Source organism: Drosophila virilis, chromosome 4, assembly GCF_030788295.1.
Source record: "Drosophila virilis strain 15010-1051.87 chromosome 4, Dvir_AGI_RSII-ME, whole genome shotgun sequence".
NCBI classification, from domain to species: domain Eukaryota; kingdom Metazoa; phylum Arthropoda; class Insecta; order Diptera; family Drosophilidae; genus Drosophila; species Drosophila virilis.
This window is the reverse complement of record NC_091546.1, coordinates 6,208,229-6,234,807: the sequence shown is the minus strand read 5'-3', so window position 1 is coordinate 6,234,807 and position 26,579 is coordinate 6,208,229. Positions and strand designations below refer to the sequence as shown.

Sequence of the window (26,579 nt, the reverse complement as noted above, 5' to 3'; positions counted from 1 at the left end):
AAACCCAATATTCTAAATTATCTATATACTATGCGTTAAAAATAAATCTGAAAACCAATTTTTAAATTTATCTATTTAATATGTATTCATGACAAATTAAAAAATAAATTTTAAGTCCTTTCACGTGATTATTTAAATATTATAAAAATCCGAATTCGACTTGTGAACAATTTTTTGTTTTGGTTCAAATGAATCGCAGTTTTTCCCCTATTTAATATATATTTTTCTCATATTTTAATTTTAACGCTATTTTCATATAATATATCGCATTAAAATATAGTTCGTCTGCACAAAAGATAGAGAATTCTTATTGGAACTACAAAATGGCTGGCTAGCGTTTATTTAAGCGCAAGGCAGCTGTGCGTTAGTAGAGTTTCCACTGTTTCGAAATATGGCGTGCAGTTATGCTTACCCCAAAATGTGGCCACACGCATCCGCCAGCGCAAAGATAATCCGCTGTTGCACTTGGCGAAAAAAATAAAATCGAGCATTTATTCTCGCAAGAAAAAACAATTCACTTGAGCGACTAAAATAAACACTTCATTATTAGAAACACATGTTGGGGGGCGGGTGGCGGCGAGCATCGCGAAAGGGTTGCGGCCAAAAATAAATACGCATGCATATGCAAGTATTTGCCTCTCTCTCGCTCTCTCTCTCTCTCGATCTCCCTCTCACGTATGCTAGTTGCGCATCATTGCTGCACTTTCAGCGGAAATGGATGCAAAAAATATTGTAAATGCGCGCGCCGCATGGGCCATGGGCGGGTTGCGGCAGCATCAAATGCAAATGTACCGTTAACGCTAACACTCCGGCACGGCGTACGAATTGGAAAACGAAAATGAAAACGAGAGCTCCAAAAATAACTTTACTCAGCGACTAATGTAAGCAAAAGGGCGCGCGTATTCCATATAAATTGTAATTTATGCGTTATTCTTGCACACCTCCTCCCACGCTTTGGCCAACGACTATTGCAATTGCTTCTTTTCACACACTCTCACACGCACACACACCTTTTCACTTTTGTGGCAAACGCGCAGTGCCGCATAAAATTCTATATGAAATCACCGATAAAATCCAATTTAAAATCTTTCACTACGCTCCGCTCCGTGTGTCCCGCGCGCTTCGTGTGTTCAAATCGAACTGAAAGGCAAATGTGACGATCGCTTCTTCCAATTGGATGCTTTGCGCGGTGCAGAGATGAGATCGTGTGTCCGCATTGAGCACGAATCGGCACGAAGTGGAGTTATTGTTGCTGTTTACAGGCGCTGCTCATTCGTGCTGCGACGATCGTCACGAGACGCGCTCATTTCTAGCCGCCTAGCTGTCTTCTTCAGCAAGCGAGAGCAGGGAGAGAGAGCGAAAAGAGAGCGTGCACTCACTTTGACCCCCACACAGTTGTTGCTCTTACTGTTGTTGAACGATTCCGTTGCACGTGCTGCTGGCTAAACATATGATCTGCAGACCGAAAGAGCGGAACAGAGAGCGAGAGAGAGTGCGTTCATTTTGCGGCGTTAAAAAGCCGGTAAAATGAACGCCGTTTTGTTTATGTTTTCAGTGAACGCGCGCACGCGGCTGAAATGTTGTGTTAAAATTGTTGCTTAGAAAGAAAACAAACTGAGATGCAACAGTAACTAAAGTGATGCAATTTATTTGGTATTTAAATTGTTTGCAAAATAAACATATGTATAAATAATAATTTACGTATTACGCGAATTATCAACTGGCGGCAAAGTTCACATTGGACTTCCCATAATCTCAGTTCTGGCACCGTTATTCAAAGCAACCTTGAAGCATTCCAGTTGCGCTCATTAGCCGCATGATATAGCAAATACATGTATGCTGCGATTAGGAAAATAATTATAAATCAAAAGAGATGTCAGCGAAAGAGTGAGAAAAGACGCGGCTGCACTAAAATGCGCTAATGATAGAAAAATCGTTGGTCACACAGAGACCGACCGACTTGACCCACTGAAAATGTGCTGCCACAGAACCAGTTTTTCACTGAAACCTCGCGGTAGGTTCGTTGGCAGAGGGGGGAGCGGCACGGCATCTACATTGCATTATTGGAAATGTGTGACAATTATGAAAGGCGATCGGCGGCGCGATATTAATGCCTGGCGGGACAATAACAAAAGCCGCTACAGACTCGACCAGCTGGGCAGGGGCAAGGTGAAGGGGAGGGGTGGGGGGCAGACAGTGGCACAAAGCGAGCGCTCTTAGAGATAGGCATCTCGGAAAGCTTTGAATAATACAAAAGCGTCGACAAAACAAACAAACGCGAAAAATTCTTTTCAAGCTTAACGGAAGTCGTTGAGCGCTAAATGGTCAACGGGCCAACCGTTTGACGGATTGACGCATTGCGGGATTGATGAATGGTAGCTGGAACAGCTACCCACCGGATGTAAAGCTGGTTGTTAACACTTCAAAAAAAAAATAAGCCTTTGGTATGAAAAGATCTATTCCAAATGCCGCGTTAAAGCAGACGTTGGCAAGTTCATGGTAATTTAATCAAATCAGCTAACAACTGTATTAACTGAAGTCAAGCATATATTAGATTATATATTTGTATCGAGTGTGAAGCAGACATATATTAATATGCATATGTACATATATTAATATTCTCGATCAGCAACCAAAGGTCGAGTCGATTTAGTCAAGACCTTCTCTCTTGGACGATAGCCGGCAGTTAATACTTTTGATAAGCTCCTTAAATATGGTCAAAATCTTATTAACAATGCTTGACTATATTTTGCATCTCTATAGAGAGAATCGGTCGAAAAATGTGTCTTCTGAACAATTGCGAGTGTTTTGTCTGCAAAACATGCAGATGCTTAGTTAACATGCAGATTATTTTGTAGGCCCCAGCAGTACCCTAAATAATTAATACAGTTACAAAGGCATTTATTTTGTCGCTTTCCTAAAGCACTTTAACAAGAATGTTAAGTTTCTGAATTTATTGAATTTATTTCCCAAGGCACTTTAACATGCATGTTAAATGGGCATGCATATTTCGTTTCAGCCACAGCCAAATCGTCAAGTACGCCAAATACTGAATTCAGTTGCAAGAAAAGAAAGAAGTTTCATTTTCACTTTAAAGTGCATGTTAAATTGACATGCAGATTATATTGAATCCACCAAATATTCCCACTCAACCGCACTAAATTTTGTAGCTTTTACGATCGTCAGTTTTAACAGCATCAAGACACGACGTTTTTCTGGTGTTCAATCAGTTGCTAATCTCACATAATAAAGTCATAAATTGTGGACTGGCTTAGCGCGGTCTGCAACAATGGGCGAATCGGAAAATGCGAATGATTAATGGCCGAATCTGAGTCTGAGTCGGAGTCTGAGCGCCTCGTCAGTGCGAAGAAATAGTTACCAATCCGCATAAATTTTACAATTGTTCAATAGACTTATCTTTATTTTTTGTTGTTGTTCACTTCTCTGCGCTCTGCTTCTTGAAATGGTCGACAAACATTTGCACATAATCCGTCATAAAGTGGAAAATCAAGTAACTAAGTGATTAAAGCTGAAAATACAGAAAAATAATCGAAAAAATAAAAAACTAAAAACAAGCGAGTTTTGGATATATGCAACACGCCGAAGATTTAATACGCTTTTGAGTATTTGACTTAAAGGTTTAAAGATACATATTTGAGAATAGTAAAGCTGGTAAATGCTGTGTTTGATGAGGATCTCTTGGAAACCCGACTTTTTGACATATGTACAATCATTTTTTGATCCATTCTTCCTAAAGAGCCGTATAATATAGTAGTGTGATGGTTGAATAAGTACAGGCTGGCTTTAGTTAAGATGTCTTGCTGCAGAAAAGGTTTTCCATACAAGAATCTATAGTGGGGGTCTGATTCGGCCTGGTAATAGGTTCGAAGATGTCTCCTCCTATGCGTTGCACATTTCATGACAAAATTCAGTTACCCTCTAGAAGGGTATACAAAAGGAAGGCAAAGAAATCAAATCAAAGTTATTCAATAGGCTTTGGCTTTGGCTCCGGCTCTTGCTCTGGCTCTGGCGTCTTGTCGAGTGGTCGATTGGATTTGGTTTAGCTTGATTTGGGATTGGGGCGGGCTTGGAGCGCACTTGGAGCCACAAATGCATTTTGGTTGTTTGTCAACGTTCGTTGTGGACGTTTTCGAGATTTACATAAATAAGTGCGCACCAAAAATGGGGATAAGAAATCGTCATCAAACTTTTATATATGCATACAGCTCTCGTTTTTTTTTTTTTCAACTTCTTTCTTCTATTTGACCATCTGATTTTTGTATTTTTTCAATTTGGTGGAATTTACTTCGCTTTGATTACCTTTTCTGGGGCCGTTTAGACAAACCGCAACGAATTTCTCAGCCTTTATCGGGTTTTAATTAAAAGCTGCCGAAGTTTTGATTCGGTTTCAGCTTTGTTGCTTTGTTGTTTTACGCCTAATGAGAAAAACACAAAACTCGACTCGCAATCATATCTTCCAAATTTATGAACACATAAATATGTCTAATTATTTAGATAGGCGCGGCCGTGCTCCGAAATAAAGTTTTTAAATATTATTCAATGAATTTATTTGAAATTATTGCTATTTTAGAAACCGGTAATTGTTAATTCATTCCAGAGCCTATAAATTAAACTTGTTATACGAGCATAACTATTTTACACTTTGCCAAATTTTTCGATGCTCGGCCGCCAACTTTTTGCCTGCGATATAAATTTGTTAACGAATTTAAACAATAATTAATTGTTCTGAACTTTGCATAGTGTATCATAACTATCTCCGACCTCATTAAGTATACATATATTCTAGATCAGCATCAATATCCGAGTTGATATAACCAGGTCCGTCTGATTGAAGGAGGAGGAGATGTTTCCTTCCAGGCGTTACACATTTCAAGACAAAATTATAAAAATCTCCGCAAGGGTATAAAGAGAAACGCGTGTGCATTTCTCAGGCTAGCTTTACAATTTATCTGAACAGATATTTTGTTTGTCAGCATTTTATTTAATGTGCGACCCAACTCTTCACTTAGTTCGGTTTTAACTGTAAAATGTTTCTGGGAACATCTGTTATCAAATATCTCTAGAAATTTCTCTGAATATATAGTTCTATGATGTATCTCATTCACGTATTTTTATATTCTTTTCAGCATATGACCAATTGCCGTGTTAATTTATGGCTCTCCATGACACGATTTATGCCATGGTGCGCACACTTTTTGCATGCACTGTGCATATATGTACATATGGGAAGCGTAAGGAAGCACAAGTCTTTTGTTTTTGCTGCCTGTATTAAAATTTCCAAATGGGTAAGTTGATCTCATTTATGTTTTCAGATCTTCAATTAATATAATTATGTTTAATTTTTTGTGGCCCAAAAAAACTGAAATTTTAATTAAAATACGTCACGTTTCTGATGGCATTCATCAAAAGTTATTGACGCTGAGGCTGAGCTGCAGACGCCACAAAAGTGGGCATGCCCACTTGATAAATAAGAAGAAGAAAAAGCGACAGAGAAAAGCTCATAAAAAAAAAAGAAAAGAAGAAAACGAAACGAAATGCCGAAGCAGCACGTGATAAACGCACTTAACAGGTAACACCCATTTAAGCGAATGATGAATTAACGCACAGACACACACGCACGCACACACAGACATATACACACACACACACACACACACACACACACACACACACACACACACACAGACACCTAAAGAACCCAAGCGAACCGCAGCTCTACATGGGAGACTTCTCTCGAAAAAGCTGCCACTGCTCCACAGTCTCGGCTCAGGTGCGTCCGTCTCGACCCCCGCGTTCCTGCCCCTGCCGCCGCCCTCTCACCTGTCTATTGACGTGAATGAGTGCCGTTTAGAATTGACGCTTTTTGCGCTGCGGTCGCATTCGGGGGCCTTTCCCCTCGCCGGGCACTTGGTAATAAACTTCTGGCAGCAGCCAAAACCAACTGCCTGTCTGTCTGCTCCCTCTCCCACCCCCCTTCTTCCGCTCTTTCTCTAAACTTGAGCAGAAATTAGCTAGAAAGACGTGCGTTTGGGTTGGTTTTGGACAGTTGCCTGCAGTGCGGCACCTCCAAAGACTACGACTCGACCTGGACTTCTGGCGGGGATGCGTTACGTTGGACGCACGTGCGTCTGTCAGCTCTTCAGTTGCTCAGTTGGTCCGTTTGTCAGTCATTAAAAAACACAGTTTAGCTTCAAAAAAAAAAAAACGGAAAGAAAAAATAAAAATATAAATAACAAACAAAAGTTTTGAACAAATTTGCCTGCACTCCTGACCACAAGCGCGATAAAAGTGTCAGTTTGCAGAAAGTTTCACTTGCAACTAAACCAAAAAAAAAAAAGAAAACCTCATTATGAGCATGAGAATATAACTCGGGGCAGCAAGCAGGGAGTTGTTAACTGGGCTGGTTGCATATCATTTTAAAGAGTGTTTAGAATTTTGAGTTAACTTTCGTTTTGCTTTATTAGCGTGTGCTCCAGGCGGGGGAGTCGTAAGGGGGGCACTAAAGCTCTATATATGTTTTATATATTTCGTGTGAGATGATATTTAGAAAGAGTTTTTCAAATATTTTCAAAAATAGAGCAAACATATTCAATTGATCTATCGAAATAAATTAAATATATATATTAAAAAAAAAAATTGCACACATTTCGCATAGATCTATTCAAATAAAATATAACAGATTCCTCTTGATAACAAAAACTAAAGTTTATGCAATTGTCCAGTGCCTATTTTAAAGGATTTTCATTGTTTTCGGAAAATGTGTGATAACATTTCCCCCATTCTATTTATCCTCTTTCTTTTTCAAATAACAAGGTTATGTACGAAATGTTGTTTTGCAAATATTTTCCATAAATAAAGCAAACATTTTGAAAAAAAAAAAAAAAACATTAATCCATTCAAACATAACATTTTCCACTTCATGAGCTTATTGCAATTTATTTAATTTTCCTTGAATAAAATGTGTATGGAATTGTGCAATGGTAATTTAAATGGAAATTTCTCAATTATAGCAAATGTCAGATTTCTGGTTTTTATCTGCAATTTCTCTCCTTTCTTTCGTTTGTGTGATAAATATAGCAGCATATCAATTTTCAAACAATTCTTGATTTACAACTAAATTGAATTGAATTAAGTGAAACTAAAAATGCATTCTTTTTTTACATAAATTCTATTTTCAAATACCTGTCGTATTTCAGTGTATCTCTGTACGTATACAGGTATACAGTGAATACCCTCTGGCAGGGAACATAGGCTCATTTCTGTTCGCTCGAGTGGCGTGTCCGGCTAAAGGAGGTGCCATGAGTAGGGTCTGATTCGCGAGCAAATGCTTGCCCAGGCGGTCTGTTCGCCCAATATGAGTGTTCGTTAGGAGAGTATTCACTGTAGGCTTTGCTAAGTGAAACTCGCTTTTGCTATCTTTTAAATATCGCCCAGCGACAATTAACTTTCGACTGAGCCCCAGCAAAGTCATTAACGAGTTTTGTGTTTTTTTTTGCCTGTTGCGAATCCACTTAAAATTTTTCCAAAGGCAGCTACAAACAAATGGAATAGCAACTGCGGTCATTTCGAAAGGTCAACGGGCATGCCACAAAGCTGCAGCAGCAGCAGGCCAGGCTCATTATTGATTATTTCAGTTAAGAAGAATTAACAAAATGCAAAAAAAAAAAGAGAAAGAGCAACAAAAATATTTAGTTGAGTTATTTCAACAGTTTGTTGTTTAACAAATTGCGTGTTGATCAAAAGCATCATTAATAAATTATGTTTAATTATGTTTAAGCTCGTATTTTGTTTATAGTTTTTATTCAATTGCCATTTACAAATGCATTGAAAAAAACAGCGACAACCACAACAACAACTTTTTGCTGTCTGTCAACGCTGCGATTTCCTCTACACATCAAATTAAAATTGATTTATTTAAATGCGTGCATGCAAAAGATATATTTGTAAAAGCTGCCTGTTAATTAAAATTAATATTCCATTGATTAAATGTATTTAATTGCATGTTAGCAACTTTTCTGGTAGCTCGGACAATGCCTGAATATTCGATGCTCTTTCGGCTATTTTTCCTACCTCAGATGTTTGTTTATAATTAATAATTGAATGATTGATAGTTGCGCACAACGTGTGGTCCACTCATTGTCTCCACGCTTCTACTTCTTTTACCTCTACCTCTACTTCTTCGTCTTGGCCAGTTTTGCGGCAGCAGCTCTGCGGGATGCTAACAAGTCCAAGTCCGCAGCTCAGCTCTGCGCGGCGTGAGAAATTTTGCGTAAACGCTTTTTGAATGATCTACGCTGATTAGTTGGCTCGTTTCCAGCTGCCGTGGGTGTCAATACAATAATAATTCTATTTTTGAAGTAGAAATTCAAAGGTGTGAAGCGATATGTATCTTTTTTCGGTTTACATGCATAAAATTAGGTTATTGTTCTTCATCTATTGAGTTTGTTAAAAAAAATAGTAAATCAGTCGCAGATTTTCGTAAATTAAACAGCTTTCATATTTATATGAGGCTTAATATATTCAGTTTAAAAATGAATTCATTTATTTTTAGCTTCGTGAGCTTAAGCGGTTTGTCTCACTGCAAGAGCTGCTCTTAAATCTATTTGAATTTTAACGTTCACGAAAACAGTGCAGTATAATATTTCATTTTACAAACAAACTGCTTGGCTGTCAAACCAAGCAGTTCGTTTAATCGTCAAACGCCTACTTGCTGTTATACTTGGGGCATGTCTTCACTAAATCGCACTGCTTTATTATAGGCTGTGTTTTTAGCAAAGTTTGCTCAACTAGGCTTAGCATGTACAACAGCCCTTGGGAGCATCAGTGCTTATATTGCTGTTATACTTGGCGCATGCTTTCACTAAAACACACTGCTTTATTATAGGCTACATCTACATTAGCATTAGCATGTACAACAACCCTTGGGAGCATAAATATTTATTAAGATTAAATTAAAATGGAAATAATGGATTATAAATGTATATATAAATAAATAGAAAGAAATGTGTAGGTATATGTTATTATATGTAATTATGCATAAATATAATATATGATTATATTATTATATCTATATAAATATTGAAGCTCACGAGGGTTGTTGTACCAACTAAGAACTGTTCATATATATTAATATTAGTCCTCAATTAAAAGTATTTTATAAGGTGCGCTACAAAAATATTAGTTTAATTTATAGAAACAAACATTTAACGCCAATTATTTTTGTTCTACAAAAGAAAAGTAAATTACTTTTTTTTATTCACTTATTTGAATACATTTCAAATAACATAAATTTCATGTAAGTGCACTGGGCGTAAAATCTGAATACCTGGCCAGCAGGCGCAAGGTGCAAGGTAAATCGAGAAACAATAACAAAATCAACATTAGCCTGAGGCATTTGAAAGTAACCAATTAAATTTGATGCTAATGCTCGAATTTATACGCATTTAAATTTAATAATCCGAGCCGGCTAATGCTCTATATCAGACCCCGCCCCGCTCCTCTGTCGAAGCGGCCAAAAGGCAATTAGAAATAATAACAACGGCCAAATGTTGTTTCCAATTTCAGCTAACTAATGTTCATCGCATTGAGCTGCAAATATAACTGGCAATTGAGAGACCAGAGAGGGAGAGAGAGGGAGTGTGAGGGAGAGAGAGGGAGACGGTTGTTGCATTTCACACAGTTTTCCATTTGTTCAAAATAATGCATAAATATTTAAGGCCAAATACTGCATGCAAAATAAAAAAAAAAAGAGTACAAAAAGAAGGGTAAATTTTATAATTAAATAAAGTGCATGATATTCAACAATGCAATTGCAGTGGGGCACAAAATTGCAAGTCATGGCCCCAGTCAAATCAGCCGTAAATCTATATAATTTGCATGCATCTGCGCAACGGGGCGCATTTCCTTAATTAAGTCAATGATATTTCAAAATATGTTTAGCAATTTGTTTTACACAAAAACCTAATAATTAATTGAGCGTGCTAAGAAGTTTAATTTATATTAAATTTATATATTACTTTATGTTTAAAACAAAAAGTAACTAAAGGAAAGTTTCGATAATTCACCACAATATTTTCTATGATATGCACATGATTTAATTGAAATCAGAAACTTTTTCAAATGGAGAAAGTTTTTCCTACATAATTCTTAACCCACTAATAATAAAAACTAGCACAATCGCACAGAGGTCACACGACAAGTTATCGATAACTTTTCTGAGGTACATTGCTATGAATCTATCGATAACTTTTGAAACTGTGCTTAGCGAACTCGAATGGTGACTGTACCAACTGAGCTGGTGAAAGCTATCGATAATTGATCTGGCTTGAATATAACTAATCGATAGGCTTAACATTGCAGATATTAGCTTATTTAGCGATTACTTTTTTCCTGTGCTCACAGTCTGATATTTATCCTTTTTATTCAAAATCAAGTGCAATAAGATGAAGAACGAGAAAAGTGTGCACTCACTCATATGAATAACTATCGATAATTCTTAAACTGTCGATTGCAAGCTGGTGAAAACTATCGAAAATTTATCGGATTATAATGCAGACACGCGTTAAAATTGTCTTTGAAGAATGCTGCTAATTAATCGGTTACTTTGTAAAGTGCATACACGGAGAGAGCTTACAACAAAAACAATAATATAAGTGTGTACACATTGTTGACATGCGTTACTTTATGGACTGCCAGCCACTTGGCATGCGTCTTGGCTTGATTGTGGTTCCTCTTCCTATTGTCAATTGTTGTTGCTGCCTTTGTGGGCTCAGCTGGCGTTGGTAGCTCTTGTTGCAGGCGTACATCAATTAGCAGCTTTTCCAAGCAGAACCCTAGAATTATCCGACTTTAGTGTAATTTCCTGCTCGAGTCTTACAGTTGCTATCGCTACGAGTTCCAAGCAGCTATTGTTAAACACAAGCATACCCTGTGCTAAAACAGGTGCACCAAAAGGGGTGTGCACACTTGAAGGAGATGCATGCCAAAGTCTGCTTGATATCAGAAAATTGCCCTTAAATTAGAACTGTCAGCTAGAAGCAGCTAGTTCAAACTCGGGTAATGTTTGTCCTGCTTTGAGAGAAAGTGTTCGATGAAGAGTGTTGTCTGCCTGTTCGAGTATATCATGATCTTTTACAGGGTATATATGCTCGAGCAATCTTGAAGCATAGGTTTTGTTGTCATGATTTGTAGTTTATATAACATATGCATATTGAGTATATGTGCCAATATGCACAAGATGTGTGTGTGTGTGTGTGTGTGTGTGTGTGTGTGCTTAGCTGCCCCAAGCTGATGCTGGAGTCTGTGTTTAATATAATTAAGGGAAGCTACACAGAGTCGAGTATATTGAAATTTCAATTTATGCTAAAACAATAGAATCGTTCAATGCTTCATCAATTATTTGGATTATTTTAAGCAGCCAGCTTAACGTCTAAACGTTGAATTAAGCTGTCGACTAGTGTGAGAATATTTTTAAATATGAATGGAAATCTATATTGTAGCCGACTGCGCAATACTCTGTTTATCGCATGTTAGACACCTGCTCTAAGCACTTATGTGAAAAAGAAGAAGAACCTAGTTTCGGCCGATTCTTCTGTTGTTGATGCTCATCTAGAATATATGCTATATACTTTATGGTGCTCTATACTCTACCTGCTGCGAGTATATGCAATAGCTTATGAGCATTGCACACAACCCATATACTCTTCTTCGGGCATTAATATTTGTCAATTTCTTGTATAAGCTTTTAATAGAAGCCTTTTCATTCCTTTTCACATATGCTTAAGCCAGGCCAACAAATTGTAAAATGTTGTTTTCAGTAAAACTTACACACACACACATCCACACACACACACACAAGCACTTGCATTTTATCTCGTTAACTAATTGTGGCTATCAATTTGATCAACAGATTTTCGTCCACTCAATTCACGTACTTCATATCGATAGCATAAAGCTGTCTCATTTATTATGCGCCAAAAAATGTTATCAAACCAAATCGGATTTGCGTGCCCCGTGGGTCGGTAGACCGACAGAGGGGGGGGGGGGGGGGGGCAGTGTCAGGTCTAAGCCAATGGCGCCAAGGAGCAAAGAGAAGGACACGGCCTGCAATATTGCAAGACGGCCGCAAAACCTTTAAGGTCAGGTTAGCCTTTTTTTTTATGGCTATAAGCTGCTGGCCCTCCCCTCCCCTCAACCACTTCGCTTTTGGTGACATTTCTTTGTGTGTGTGTGTGTTCTTCGGGTATAAAACGCATTGCATGTTGTCCTGTCGCCTGTCGCATGCTCGGTTGGGTTTTTCAAGCTTCGCAGACGCTGAAAGTTTTCAATTCTGTTTTGCAATGCTCAGCTTCGGCAGTTTGATGGGGTAGATTGTTTGTAAAGTTTTGAAGAGAGAGTTTCTGCACGAATTGTGCGCTTTGAGTAAATTTTTAAAAAATAAATGCTTACCTCGGTTTTGATAAATAACTCGAATGATCCACAATGCCGCCAAGCTATTTGAGTCGAAGCGCTTTGAACCAGAATATCTTAATTTAGTGGTTCAGTTGCTCCAAAAACATTTGTTAACAATTGCATTTACTTCTCTTTGATAAGGCGCAACGACAGCTTTTGCGAGCATAATGGAAATCCCAGGCATTTGTTAGAATAATTGTTAATTATTTGTTTAAAATAAGTGAAGCCTGAGCTACGTTTGTTCTTTATTATTAAGCTTGGTCCCTTTGAGTGCATTGAATCGTATCAGATCGAAAAAGAAGTTATCTTTAGACAGTTTCATCGGAGTCCATTAAAAAAAGTTACTCATGTCCTCTTTTATACCCTAGCAGAAAGCTTAATAAGTTTGTTATGAACTGTGTAACGCACAGAAGGGGACAGCTGCTAGTCTGTCTACACGAAAGAAACTGGAGTGGAAACGAAACGAACTTACAGGGTATTTAAAGCTCAATCAATTTCTGACACTATCACACTAGGCTAGGCTTACAGGTATTTGTAAGTCGTTCAGTCTTCGGCATCAAATGTGCTTTATGTTCAACAAAAATTCGAAACCTTTTGACACCTTTAAATTTGCCGCCTTATTAAAGATGTTGCCGGAAATGTTAGCCAGATTCTCTTGCTTCAAGGATCGTTGGGCACGGACATGGGTCAAGGGGTCGAGGGTTCGAGGGGAAAGTTTATGAATAATAATAAAGCATGTTGAGCATTGAAAGTGAACGCTTTGCATATTCAGTTTTTTATTGTTTTCTTTCTCTTTTTTTTTTCTTTGTTAGGGGGCTTATTGAATTTTAAAAAAGTATGCTTAAATACTAGCTACTAACAAATTGTCCATTAACTAATGTAAATTTAATTAACATTTTGTATACGCATTATTTTTGTGTGTGTTTTTTTTATGATCGTAATTTAATTTAATGCATGTTACAATATTTTTACTATAATATTTTCTTCGGTCTGTTTTTTGTTTGTTTTTTTTTTTTTTTTGTTAATATTTAATTTAATTTAATTTGATTTTGTTTTATTTTTTTTTTTCGTTTTGGTTTTTTTTCCACGTATATTTGCTAGTAAATGCAGAAATATGAAATTGTTTTTTGTTTGTCAATCAACTGGTTCGCGTTAATTAATATTAAATTTAAATTTAAATTTAAATTTCAATTTCAATTTAATTGTAGTCAATTAGTCTAGTAGTTGTTTGTGTTATGCTCTCTTTTCCAATATTCGCTTATGTTTGGTTTAACTGCCGTTTTATTTGGCCCATATTTAATTATTAAAATTACACAATATTTAATATTTACAAAATTATGTTACAGTACTTTTCAGTTGGTAGCTTTTGCTATTTCCTTCATTTTGCTCTATTATTATTATTTTCTCTGTTTTTAGTTTGTTTTAAATTTCACCAAAAGTTTCGCTGCCAACATTTAACTTTTCTGGCCACGTGAGCAGCCAACTGCTTGGGGGGTGGGGCTGTGTGTCGAGTGGGGTTATGGGGGGAGGGGGGAGTACAGCAGCCAGTTTCAGGTGCGAAATCGGTTCGCAATTGGACACGTGCCGCTGTCCGGACTCGCAACTCTGCCGCAGCCAGAGTCCAAGAGTCCCGACAAATAAAAGAAAAAAATTATGGGAGCAGGAGGCGGGAAGCGGGGAGTGGGGCTTGGGAGGCGGGAGCTGCTGCTTACGTGCTAAATTTAATGCCGTCTATTATACAGGGTGTTTAACTAGCTGTGTCAAGTTTCATAAACTCTTTTACATAGTATCATAGTTTGCTTAATTTAAGTTCCGATGCATTTTAGATTTAAGATTTTCTTTTTGATTTTTAGAATTGGTTCACTTGAAAATGTTTGAGAAAACGCACAGAATTCTGTGAGACACGAAAAACTGATTTGCAAATGTATTCTCAAAAAATCAAAACTGAAAGAAAGCAACAGAAAAGTCGCACAGAAAAGTCGAGACAGAGCGAAATTCGTGAAAGAAGAAAAACATAAAAAAATGGCTAATTTTCAATTATTTTAATATTTATTGAATTTTAGATTCAAGACAAGTTTTTCAAGTAAAACAAGTAAGTTTTCTATTGAAATTCTGGAAATGGGAAATATGCAAAAGAAAAAATCTAAGAACTTTATTATAAGTACTAGGGAATAGATTTAAAATGTGAAGAGAAGAAAAAGATTTCAAAGTTTTTTTTTTTTTTTTTTTAATATTTTATAAATTATAACGAGCAATTTTTGCAAAGGGAAAAAATGCTTGCTCTAAAGACATTCGAAAAATTAACACAACAACTAAATAAAAGTGTATTAAAATGTTGAAATATTTTAAGTATTCAGAAAGCTTTAAGGAAATGCCAAGTTTTTTTTTCTTCTGTTAGATATTGTATTTGGTATTTGTCAATATCTGTAGACGAGTAACAGTACACGTAAAGGCTCTGCTTTAGTTTAATCCGTATTTGTTGCTTACAAACTAACCCTAAGCTAACACACACACACACACACACAGACAGACTCACATTCAACACACACACAAAGAGAGAGAGACATACACACATATATTGAATACTTAAGTTTTGTAGTCGAGCTGAAATTGGTGCACAATCCACATCCACTTCCACATCCGTTTCCATATCCTGGCATTACGCTTACAGCTGAAACATCATTTTTAACTACAACTTAACTATTTATTTTTATAATACAACTTTGTCGGCTTCCGTCGTGGTGGGCGTGTCGCCCGCCCCGCCGCCTGGACCAGCACCGCTGCCGGTTGCAACCACGGCCAGCGCATTGTCCACGCCCACTTGAGAAGGCGGCTGTGGCTGCTGCTGCTGCTGCTGGGGCTGCTTGGTTTTCGCCTTATCATGCACGTACATCGCGGCCAGGGCATTGAAACGTGGACCCCAATTTTGTAAATAGTTAAAGTCTTGATTCTCATCGTCGGTGCCTGCAATTGTAGTGGATGAGCGGATGGTTTTTAGTGTTCCGCTGTCGCCTCACCTGATGCCAACGAGCTGAGCGATTCGGCAATGCTGCCGCTGCCCTCGAAGGTGAAATTGCGCAGGTCATCAAAGGGCGGCGCATTGGGATCTTTGTCAATGCGCTGCTTGCGCTCCTCCATCAGATAGGCCACATTCAGCTCCTGGCCGGGCGGCAGCAGTGTCATCACAGGATCTGAGGAGACAAGCACACACACACAAAAAAAAACACAGCAGGGTGGTCACTTCAGATTCTGGACTCAGGCACACACACACAGGCTGTGTTTACTCACATATAATGGGCATCTTGCAGGCGGCTATGTCCGGTGGCATTGTGCCGCTCTGTGCGCTGATTGGTATTTGCAGTGGGGTTATGTCGAATGCCGTCATATCGTCCTCGCCGCCGCCCTCGTCCTCATAGCTAATCACCGTTTCGCGCACATCCTTTTCCGCTCCAGAGCGTTTCTTCTTCTTGGTGGTCTTACGCTTGCGATTGTACAGCACGAATATCAATGCGAGAACTGCAATCAAAAGGAAGCGTATCAGAAATGTGCTCGAATTTACTTTTCAATATATCAAGTGCTTTGAACGACTCGCTGGCTATCCAAAATGCAGCTCATTGACAGAGATCAAGCGACAGTTTAAGGAAATACTCAAGAATGAGAATAGCTGCACAATTGTGGATAAAAAGCGCGGAGCTGCGGGCGATGTGCTGTGCAGCAGTGGCAGCTTGTATGATATATTGAGTCCTAAACTCGAAGAGGATATATCCAATCGGTTAATCAGCAAAGATTATGTTATACGTCTGGATGGTGATACGAAATCAACCGAAAAGGGTCTCTATCTGGGGCCACAGTTTATGCGAGCGATTGTTACGGGCGACAAGCTAAGACTCTGTGGCGCCTTCACGGAGAGCACAACCTTTGTTTAGAGGAAAGAGTTGTAATTAAAAACCACTCTTCAACCGTTCCAATTTGGTAGCGTACTTACTTTGTATATTAAATAATCCTCTTGATTGTATACCATTACAAAGTTACAAAGTCACAAGGCTTATTTTGTAAATATGGATTGTACGGAGTAGAACTTTCGATGGCGTCGGTTTTGAACTTTCAAAATTTGTACGTTAATAATCCGATTTCGGAGGGATGTACCTCTTTCTACTCGTACTGATCCCGACTATCGATTGCCATCCACATTCCATGCCGTCCAATCCACATTCTAAGAGATGACCCAAAATAATTTTTTTTTTAATTTATTTATATCTTTTCAGACTAAAGAATTCAAAATTCCAACTGATCCTGGAAACTACGAGGAGTCCTTAAGGGCGCAAGTATCCAGGATTGGACTTCAATAGCCCGGGATAAAGTCATTGTAGGTTTAGGCAAAACATATATCCACAATTCAAATATAATTTGTAACGATTATAAGTTTAATATGTATTTGTTTATTTTAAGAGATATATATAATATATAAATAAAATAAATAAAAACTATGTATAATGCTTTTAGAAAAATAAATTATATAAAATAAAAAGCAATCTGCTGTGTTTTAATTTGATATGACCCTTGCCAATTTGTCGATTTGGGTCAAAATTTTGGATTTCCCTTTTTTGATGCCAATCGTTAGAACGGACCCTTACGAGTCAAAAATGGTATAAAATTAAAATTATTTGACGGAAATATTCCAAAAAAATCATCAAAAAGGTTGAATTTACGAACGAATCGGTTTTTTGTCAACAACATTTTTCAACCCATCGATGATTAATTTAGGACATAACTCCGCGCGGAGGTATGACGTTCCAAAACGACATACCTCCGCGCGGAGATATGACGTTCCAAAACGACATACCTCCGCGCGGAGATATGACGTTCCAAAACGATATACCTCCGCGCGGAGATATGACGTTCCAAAACGACATACCTCCGCGCGGAGATATGACGTTCCAAAACGATATACCTCCGCGCGGAGATATGACGTTCCAAAACGATATACCTCCGCGCGGAGATATGACGTTCCAAAACGATATACCTCCGCGCGGAGATATGACGTTCCAAAACGACATACCTCCGCGCGGAGATATGACGTTCCAAAACGACATAGCTCCACGCGGAGATATGACGTTCCAAAACGACATAGCTCCACGCGGACATAACTCCGCGCGGAGATATGACGTTCCAAAACGACATAACTCCGCGCGGAGGTATGACGTTCCAAAACGACATAACTCCGCGCGGAGGTATGACGTTCCAAAACGACATACCTCCGCGCGGAGATATGACGTTCCAAAACGATATACCTCCGCGCGGAGATATGACGTTCCAAAACGACATACCTCCGCGCGGAGATATGACGTTCCAAAACGATATACCTCCGCGCGGAGATATGACGTTCCAAAACGATATACCTCCGCGCGGAGATATGACGTTCCAAAACGACATAGCTCCGCGCGGAGATATGACGTTCCAAAACGACATAACTCCGCGCGGAGATATGACGTTCCAAAACGACATACCTCCGCGCGGAGATATGACGTTCCAAAACGACATAACTCCGCGCGGAGATATGACGTTCCAAAACGACATAACTCCGCGTGGAGATATGACGTTCTAAAACTCCGCACGGAGTTCAATCAAATTCGATGATAATCTTGGGTAAATAAATAATGTCTGACTTTAAAAGGCCGTTGGGTTGCCGGATTTGGCTACAAACTCAGCTGAAATACCAGGCGAACAGAAATGCCCAGCAAGCGAACGACATTTTTGGGAATAAAAAATTCATTGCATAAGCGCAAGGGCCAGAAATGTTAAATGTAACAGTTGGCTGTTAAGCAGCAGCCGTGGCCTCTGTAAAGGGGGTACTGTAAAGACGGCTGTTAAGGGGCATGTAAAGAGGCTGCTGAAAGAAAAACTTGCATGTTTTTTGACTATTTCAATGCGAATTTCGCAGAGATCTAGTGTTTTAGGTTCACTAGGACTATATCTATGGTATGGTAAACCAAGGATATTTGGGTCGACTAGGTACCGTTGAGCAGGCGTGGCTGCTGCTGGGGGCGGCTGAAAAAATGCATGCATGATATAATTCTGCACTATTTATGTGCGAATTTCGTAGCGATACGGACTTTTTAGGTCACCAGGACTATATCCATGGTATGGTAGAACCAAGGATATATGGGTCAACTAGGAACCATGAGAACGGAGGGAGGGGCTGGTGCTGCGGGCGGCTGAAATCAAGAGCGTTCATATGTCTCGAACATATTCCTGTACATTATGCTACTTAGTATTCTGTTATTTAGGTTCACAAGGACAATAACTATGATATCTTAGTAGTAATTTATTTATATCATGTGAGTACTTAAAGCTTTCCTTGAAATTTCACTAACTCTCTTTAATTTTCGATTGTGATTTCGGTTCGATATTCAATGTTAGACTCGAACGAATGGCATTCAAAAAAAAGAAGATATTTATGTCCTTTGGCCAGACATAAAAATCGTCCTTATGGTTTGCGAGATATTTTACTATAAAGGACATTTTTCAATTAACCATGACCCGGGTAAATCTTTAAGGATAACCTTGTTGAACTTGTGTGGAGCAGGACTATCGATTGGCATTTAAGGTATTCCAAGATTCGACAAAAAATTGCACCAAAAATTTGATCATTATAGAACGCGGCGACCTATTTAAATAATTGCAAAAAGTGCACCCAAGAAGCAGTGCATACTTTTGTGCGACGCGCAAAATTACTTCTAGAATATCACAAGGCATACTTTTAGGCATGTGACATTTCTGCAACACGAGTTTTAAAAAAAATATTAAACTCTGAATAACTTTTGATGTCCTTTGCACAACATGTAGTCCTTGTCTTGCCAACTTAGAACATATCATAAAAAGGACGAGAATGCTTCAAGGAACTGAGGGAAAGTGACTTTTATCGGTAGAGATAAAAGGCTGTAGCTCGGCCGTATCCTTGCCGATCATGATGTCCTTTGGCCAATCGTTAGTCCTCACCCTCCCAATTCAGAATATATAATAAAAAGGACGATAGTCCTTTAGACAGCATAGATATCAGTACAAATCTATCGTATCCTTGCAGATCCTGGCAAGTCCTGTGTCAAACGAACTGTATGAACAAGGACTTCAAACTGTCCAAAGGACATCAGAATCGTCCTTACCGTTTCAGAGATATGGCCAATTTTCTAAAAAGGACATTTTTCAATTCGCCATAACTCGGCCAAATCCTTAAGGATATCGGAAGGATATAACTTGTTGAGCTCGTAAAGAGGAGGACTATCGATTCCCATTCAAGGATTTCCATGATTCGACAAAAAATTTCACCAAAATATTTCATAGGGGGTAAGTCGCAAAAATGGCAAAAGTCGAAAAAATCGGGTCTAACTTGGCCATTTGAAGGACTATCGGGATGTCCTTTGGACAGTAGATAGTGCTCGTCGTCCCATTTAAGAAAATATAACAAAAAGGACGAAAGTCCTTCAAATGGCGAAGTTTAAAGGACAATTTTTGCAAGACAAAATAGGCTATAGCTCGGCTGTATCCTGGCGTATCCTGACAAGTCCTGCGGCAAATAAATTGTATTGACCAGGACTACCAACTGGCCAAAGTTCGTTAAGATCGCCCTGCTAGTTTTGGAGATATTCAAGGATTTGTGTTTTCGGGCCATTTTCGTACGATCCGGGACGAAAATTTCACAAGTAAAAATACAAGTCCTGGGGTTCTTAGATGACCCCATATTTTTTTGATGCAGATCCATGCAGGGGGTTGATGCGATCCTAACGCACCATGTCCTTTGAAAATCTGAAAGGATATGACCGAGTTATGTCCTTTTTTCCTTGAAAAAATGCGATTATACATTTTTTGCCTTTTATTAATTTCAATGTGTTTTTATCGTTTCAGCCTGACAAATTAAGGACGAAAATGAGCTCCAAGGACATCCACGACTGACAAAGCAGATATTTTGAGGATCGGAATTTAATTAAGCCAGATATAGTTGTATTTAGTTCCAATAAGCTAAAATTATTATGTATGGTATTTTTTTATAATTTTGAGAGAAATAATTAAGAAAATTAGCATAAAAAGCAAAAAATGTATAAATTTGAACATAAATAAATCAATTATTTAAAATAAAAGACGAGAATCCAGCTTTTTTTTTATTAAAAAATTTAAAAATCAACGGTCTTTAGAAAATGTTCATTGCATACCTGTGAGGGGCATCTGCTGGCAACCGATGGCTGTCGAGGTTTTTCTTAAAATCTGCCAAAATACCAGGCGAACAGAAATGCACAGAAGGTCGCCGAGTGATTTGAATAAAAATTTATATAGAATAACCAAGGATATATAGGTCAACTAGGTACTCATTAAAAATCGATGGTTTAAAAAGAGTGACCAAATCCGATTAGTTTGTAAATTCAACCTTTTTTTTGGTATATATCGGCTAAATCATATCAGAGTTTCAAATGTAAAAACAATTTTGAAAAATATACATTGAAGATCTAAATTTTGACAAAATCGACAACATTTCAAGTGATTTTACTACGATGCTTCTCAGGAATTTTTTGTGAGCGGACCTTTAATTATGCGGGCTTAGGTCCTTTAAGGATTAAGCTTGAATAAAATAGACATAAGCTTTAAAAAGGAACAATTGAGTTTGACATTTATGTGTATAATTTGAAGATAATTTATACTTGAATATAAATAAGCAACAATTATAAATGTTTTTATATATGTTCTGTTTTCTTCGTTTGTTTAAAATGCGCTATTTTATGGGTGGCATATATTTAAAAAAGCACGGTCGACAAATTCTGTCCATTTCCCTGTGCCGCCAGGGTTCTCGAGATTTTAATATAAATTCAGAAAATAATATCCTTGAGTATATTGAAAATATATTTGTTAGATATGTAATAAATGTGCCTTTTTCTTTGCGAAGATAAAAAACTTGCAAAATTAAACTAAACTTTGAAGCACGCGCGACTCTTTTCGACTAGTTAGCAGTTTTGTAAAAGCAAAATCTTTTGCCCATTAATACTTAAATTTACTGGTTAAATAAATTAAAAGTTTTAATATGTTCTAAAGACTGTATCTAGATACTTTGCTGCTCACCAGAATAGAGATAATGAACAATTTTTGGTGGCACAACGCGAAGTGCCTGATAATTGAGAGGCTAAACTTTTGCGCAACCGAAAAGTATAGAGAGAGCGAGAAAGAGAGAGAGGGAGAGGGCAGTAAAGTAGCCACACACATGCGACAATTGTCATGTAGTCCGTGGCTGGCGACATTGGATGCTCTACATTTGTTAGGGCCGGCCTCTGCTCTGGTGCTGCGAGTTAAGCGGATTACCAGATGAAAAACAAGAGCATTTCGAATGCAGAAAAACTTGTTATGTTGCTTCCATTTGCCGCTTTTTGGCTTTAGTTCAGTATGTTTAAGTAGCATAAAGTTATTAATAAGTTTTATGCTCCTCGAATGCTCCAGCAACATGTTCTGTTTTTGCCTTTCAGTGTAAACAACAAACTGCATTGAATAGGACCAAGGGTGGCGCGTGAAGAAGTCGAGTTGCAAGTGCATTTTATCATTTGTGCTTCAGTTGACAGCAATATTAACTTGGGTAGTCCGGGGCTCAGCAAACATGACAGTCAAGTAAAAATAATTAAAACTCAGCTCTTGGCCCTCAAATGAGTAGCAGGCAGCAGGCAGCAAGCATCTCGCTCATCTCCAGCTGCTGCTTTGGCGACTTTCTCATTTTTGGTTAAGCGGATTCATTAGTTGGGCTGCAATAACTGGCAGCTGGTCTACAAGAAAGAGCCAAGCCAAAACTTGGCCAAAAGTTAATTAATAATAGCCAAGAGTTTAAACTTTTTAGCACTTAAAAATCAAGCGGCCATCAGCGCTGCGAATGCTACTTATCATTACAGTTATTATCTGCAGAATACAATTAGAAACAGGAATATTCTATTATATTCTTTACATTCATTACAATTATGCATTGTATCTGTCTTTGGCATTCAAATTTTAATTATACCGCGTACTCATTGCTAATAGAAAAGTTAACATCAAATAACAAGCTTATTCAAAAAAATTAAAGTGCATTTTTGTCTATACATAATTATATGTCCCGACAGGTCAGTAGACCAACTAGGGAACAGGGTATTTTCTAGTATGGCACATTTGACTATTCAATTTTGAATCGCTTTCTCCTCTTGTTCCTTTTCAATTGGCCTCCTGTCATGGTGCAAACACCGAAGAATAACATTTGTCTTTAGATTTAATTAGCCTCATTAAACGTAAATGGAGTTGTTGTTAAAGCATCGCCGCCAGCCGACTCTCACCTTTTCGGTATTTATTTCACATTTTTGCCCCACTGGGGTTAAGACAAAAGCAGACAGCGCGACAGGCACGCGAAAATACTTACAGCTCTGCGTGCAGCAGTCCTTTCAGAGCTAGGGGAAAAATGTGCATGGAACTGGTTAATGGATTGGCTGAAGGGTAATCAATGCTAAATTATAACGAGAATATAACTTAACAAGGATGCTTAAGTCACGAGTGCCTGCATTGAAATATTAATGCTAAGGCAAGAACTTCTCTATGCTTATTCGTAACAGAAAACAACAAAAACTTGGGCAAGTGTAAAAATCTTAAAGGCTTACAATCTTGTGCCATTTCTTGATGCCTACTCTCAGAAATTATAAGGTAGTTAAAAATATAATTTGTTTTTTTTTTTTTAAATACTTTTTGCTTCTCAAGGTATTTGAGCGAATACGAACTTTCACTTAAAAAATAGGTGAGATTGTATCAAATGTATAGTTTATCTGAATGGTACAGTATATCTGAAAGGGTATTTAAATTTGGCGTACCGTAGGTATACGTTGTTTATTTTCGTTTAATTTTTGCAGGCTCGCCCTGGCCATTACCGAGAATTCAATTTTGCTACTTCCAAGAATTTTTGAATGTTTTCTATTTATGTTAAATGATGCCAAAACTCGCAGGTTTTTTTCCCTTTTCATTTTTCTGTTTCAGTTAGCATTTCATTGAGGCCAATGTCAGGTGAAATATGCAGAAATGTACACACACAAGTGACTATATCCGAAAAATAAACAATAATTGCAACAACAATAAGTATGACAAGAACAAATGAAAAAGAAAGAAAGAAAGTGGAAAACTAGTACACTTGTAAAACAACAAAGCGTGTCCTGTTCTTTGGGCTTCTTTGTTTACACTTAGCTACACTGCACACACATAAAACGGTGGCTTTCCTTTCTTTTTTTTTTTTTTTTTTTTTTTTTTTGCTATTCGCCTGTTATTTTTTGCTGGCAGCCAAAACTTCATGACCAGGTCGGGTCAGTTGCGCTGTGTTACAAAAGCTCATCAGGGCGAGCCCAGCTATGTTTTACTTTTTTTTCCCCATTTTTTTTAGAGCAGCTTTTCTCTTTGGTTGTTTCTTTTATGCTCGGACCCGGGTCCACTTGAAATTTTATGCCAAAATACAGTTCAGCGATTCTGCGATTACAGAGGACATAACACGAGCAGGTTTGCGGGAGGAGTGCGGCACAGCGAGAAAACAGGGGAGGGGGCGCACAAAAAGCGTTGACTGTAAATAATGTTAGATAATTATTTAGTTTGTTTTTGTCTTGACGGTACTTTAATGCAGCAGCAACAACAACAACAGCGACACGCAACATAGGAAAATGGCCGCTAGTAAACGAACTTGTTGTCAGTTTCTTGAAATTTTCACTTCATAAACGCCAAAAGCTGTGTTTGAGTGTGCGGGTGTGTGTGGCAGCTCCTGCTGTGCCAGGACATTCGTTTGCGTTTATTTATTGCGCCTATTTTGCGGTTTAGCGGTTTTATGGCCAACGCGGCGTATACGTGTTGTGCGTCAAGCCGCCACACAAAACGACAACTGTGTAATTAGCTGGCCCGAAGCGACTAATTAGCTTAAGGTTTACGCTGTTATTGTTGCCGCTGCTGCTGTTGCTGCTGCTGTTGTTGTTGTGTTTGTTTTTGTTATTGTTCCCGCTGCTGCAACTTTAAACCATACGCCTTTCGCTCATTAAAACTAGCTCCGATTATGTGCGTTTGCCTGGTTTAGCTTTACTTTTAAATAAAGCTGCCAAATAAATTGCCTACATTGGGTAGAGCTGCTGGTTAAGTGAGCGAAAGGCAGAGCAGTAAACAGAGCTCGTCTGGTTTCGGGGGAAAAAAAGATGAGCTAATTGAAAAGCCTTTTTGAAATCCCAAAACGAGTCGAACTGCCTGCAAACGAATATAAATTGTCGTGTATTGTCGTATACGCCAGCGCGTACCATTCGCATTTGTCTATCTCACTCTTCTTCTCTTTCTCTATCCCGCTTTCGCGCCAGCTCTCTCTTTCTCTCTCTCTCCCTCTCTCTCTTTTTTGAAAATGACCAAATCCACTTTACGCCCGCTGCAAAGTCCATTAAGTGCCAGTCCGTTGGCAAAAGCACATAGTACGAGTCAAATTGAAATCACATGAAATCTTGGCAAAAGTAAAATCAAAATCCGGCCAAATGGCGAAATGCCGTTTAGAATGGCGGCAGCAAAGGGGCAACAAAGGCAGCAGCTACTTTCGACCGTCGGGAGCGGATTTTTCAAATGCGCTTGCACTTCCAGCTAAATTTTTTATAAAATATTTGAAGCCTGGCTTTGAGTTTTCTAGTTTAATATTATATTTAATTTAAGTCTGCTTTTTAGACTTGCAAGTTGAATTCTGTGAAGAAACCCATTTTTAGATGCTTTTTAGTCGAAATGCCAATAAAAAAGAAATGAGATATATAAAAGAATTCCATTTTGGAGTATACAAAATATGGGCAAGAAATTTTCGTTCAGTTTGTCAAAATGATTTTTTTAAGAAAAACAAGAGTAAAAAGTTTAAATCTATACCAGGCAAAATTTGGAGGATGAGCATAGCGAATAGCCTATCGGAATAAGTCAGGACTCGTCTAAGCGAAACGCGGACTAGGCTGAAAAATAGGTGCAAAGTTAATGCATAAAACATTTGATTTGCTTTTCTTTTGTTAGCTGACTAAAAAGTGCAATTATTTCATTTGATTTTTTAAAATCTATTTCAAAAGCTACAAAATGGACAATACTGAACCAAAGCCATGGTGGAAATGGCTTTGGGTTTATTTTAAAATTCAACTGTTTTTCAAAATTCACACCCAGAAGTGGAAACTGAATTTAATGCCTCCTTTTATTTGATTAAAAAAAAAAATGGGCGCCAATTACGTGTTAAAAAAAATTGATCAAATAAATTTAAATCAAAGTTTTTTTCACTTCAATGTTGATCACATGTTTTGTGAGAAAATTAAATGTAATTGGGTTTTTTGTATTGCGCTTTTTTTTGTGCACTTCTTAATTAGCCGCCTGACATTTCCATTTGGCTAACACAACAAATTGTGCTTGTGCATGGCGTTAAAAAGTAAGCAAGAAATGTGGCACTTTACGAGTGGAGGCCCCCTCTCAGCCTCGCAGCTCTATGCAAACATATGCGAATGTCGTTGATTTGAATGTGTGTGGGGGTTTTTTTTTCTCGCTGGGATTTGAGTGCAGCGCGTCCAACCTACTGAAAATTGCATTTACATGTAAAAACAGGCAAACTGAAAACAAGGGGGTTTGTGAGAGGGACAATGCGGATGCGGCTTAAGCCGCTTAAACTGACACACATGCATGCCAAATTGCAGCAGCTTAGCGAGGAGACCAAACGGGCGCTCCTGCCAACTGCCAACTGCCAACTGCGAACTGGCAACTGCCAGGGCTATTCGAGCTCTTGTCGTTACAGTACTTACTCAATATGATAATCAGGCAAACGAATATGGCGCCCAAGGCGCCCATGCTAAGCTTTAGACGCTGTCCCTCCTGCACCAGTTCACAGTTCTCGCCCCAATAGCCCTCGGGGCAAATGCAGCGATATCGCAGACGTGGCTCCAAATTGATGCACGTGCCCCCGTTGAGGCAGGGCATGTCCAGGCATTCGTTGCGATCGACACAGCCCTTGGTATCCGCTGACATGATGCGTCCCTCGCTGCAGCTGTAATGACAGAGCGAAATGGTTAGACAGAGACAGAGACAGAGAGAGAGAGAGCGGA

General features: G+C 38.4%; 3 protein-coding genes across 12 annotated transcripts in view; 1 reads left to right on the top strand and 2 right to left on the bottom strand.

The window, feature by feature from the left end:
- The window catches only part of CadN (neural cadherin), a 182,174-nt gene extending 181,038 nt beyond the window's left edge, over positions 1–1,136 (bottom strand). Inside the window, exon 1 of the mRNA XM_070209145.1 lies at positions 413–1,136. The gene's annotated coding sequence lies outside the window, so the exon portion shown is untranslated. The remainder of the gene's footprint in view (positions 1–412) is intronic.
- The window catches only part of LOC26531773 (uncharacterized), a 255,554-nt gene extending 238,596 nt beyond the window's left edge, over positions 1–16,958 (top strand). For 7 of the 9 annotated variants that reach the window (XR_004304675.2, XR_011416678.1, XR_004304676.2 and 4 more), the window contains 3 exons: positions 5,148–5,306; positions 5,431–5,590; positions 16,737–16,958. Coding sequence is in view for 2 of the 9 variants with exons in the window: in XM_070209150.1 (XP_070065251.1) it covers positions 5,148–5,154 (7 nt within the window). In the remaining 7 variants the exon portion in view is untranslated. Of the gene's footprint in view, positions 1–5,147; positions 5,307–5,430; positions 5,591–14,324; positions 14,648–15,980; positions 16,444–16,736 lie in introns of those variants that run through there. The other 2 variants (XR_004304674.2, XR_011416676.1) reach the window with 2 other exon arrangements.
- Positions 14,735–26,579, bottom strand: part of CadN2 (Cadherin-N2) — a 70,915-nt gene continuing 59,070 nt past the window's right edge. For both annotated transcript variants that reach the window (XM_070209146.1, XM_015173118.3), the window contains 4 exons: positions 26,280–26,521; positions 15,760–15,987; positions 15,489–15,662; positions 14,735–15,435 (listed from right to left, as the gene is read on the bottom strand). In XM_070209146.1, the coding sequence (XP_070065247.1) occupies positions 15,182–15,435; positions 15,489–15,662; positions 15,760–15,987; positions 26,280–26,521 (898 nt within the window). In that variant the 3' untranslated portion in view covers positions 14,735–15,181. The remainder of the gene's footprint in view (positions 15,436–15,488; positions 15,663–15,759; positions 15,988–26,279; positions 26,522–26,579) is intronic.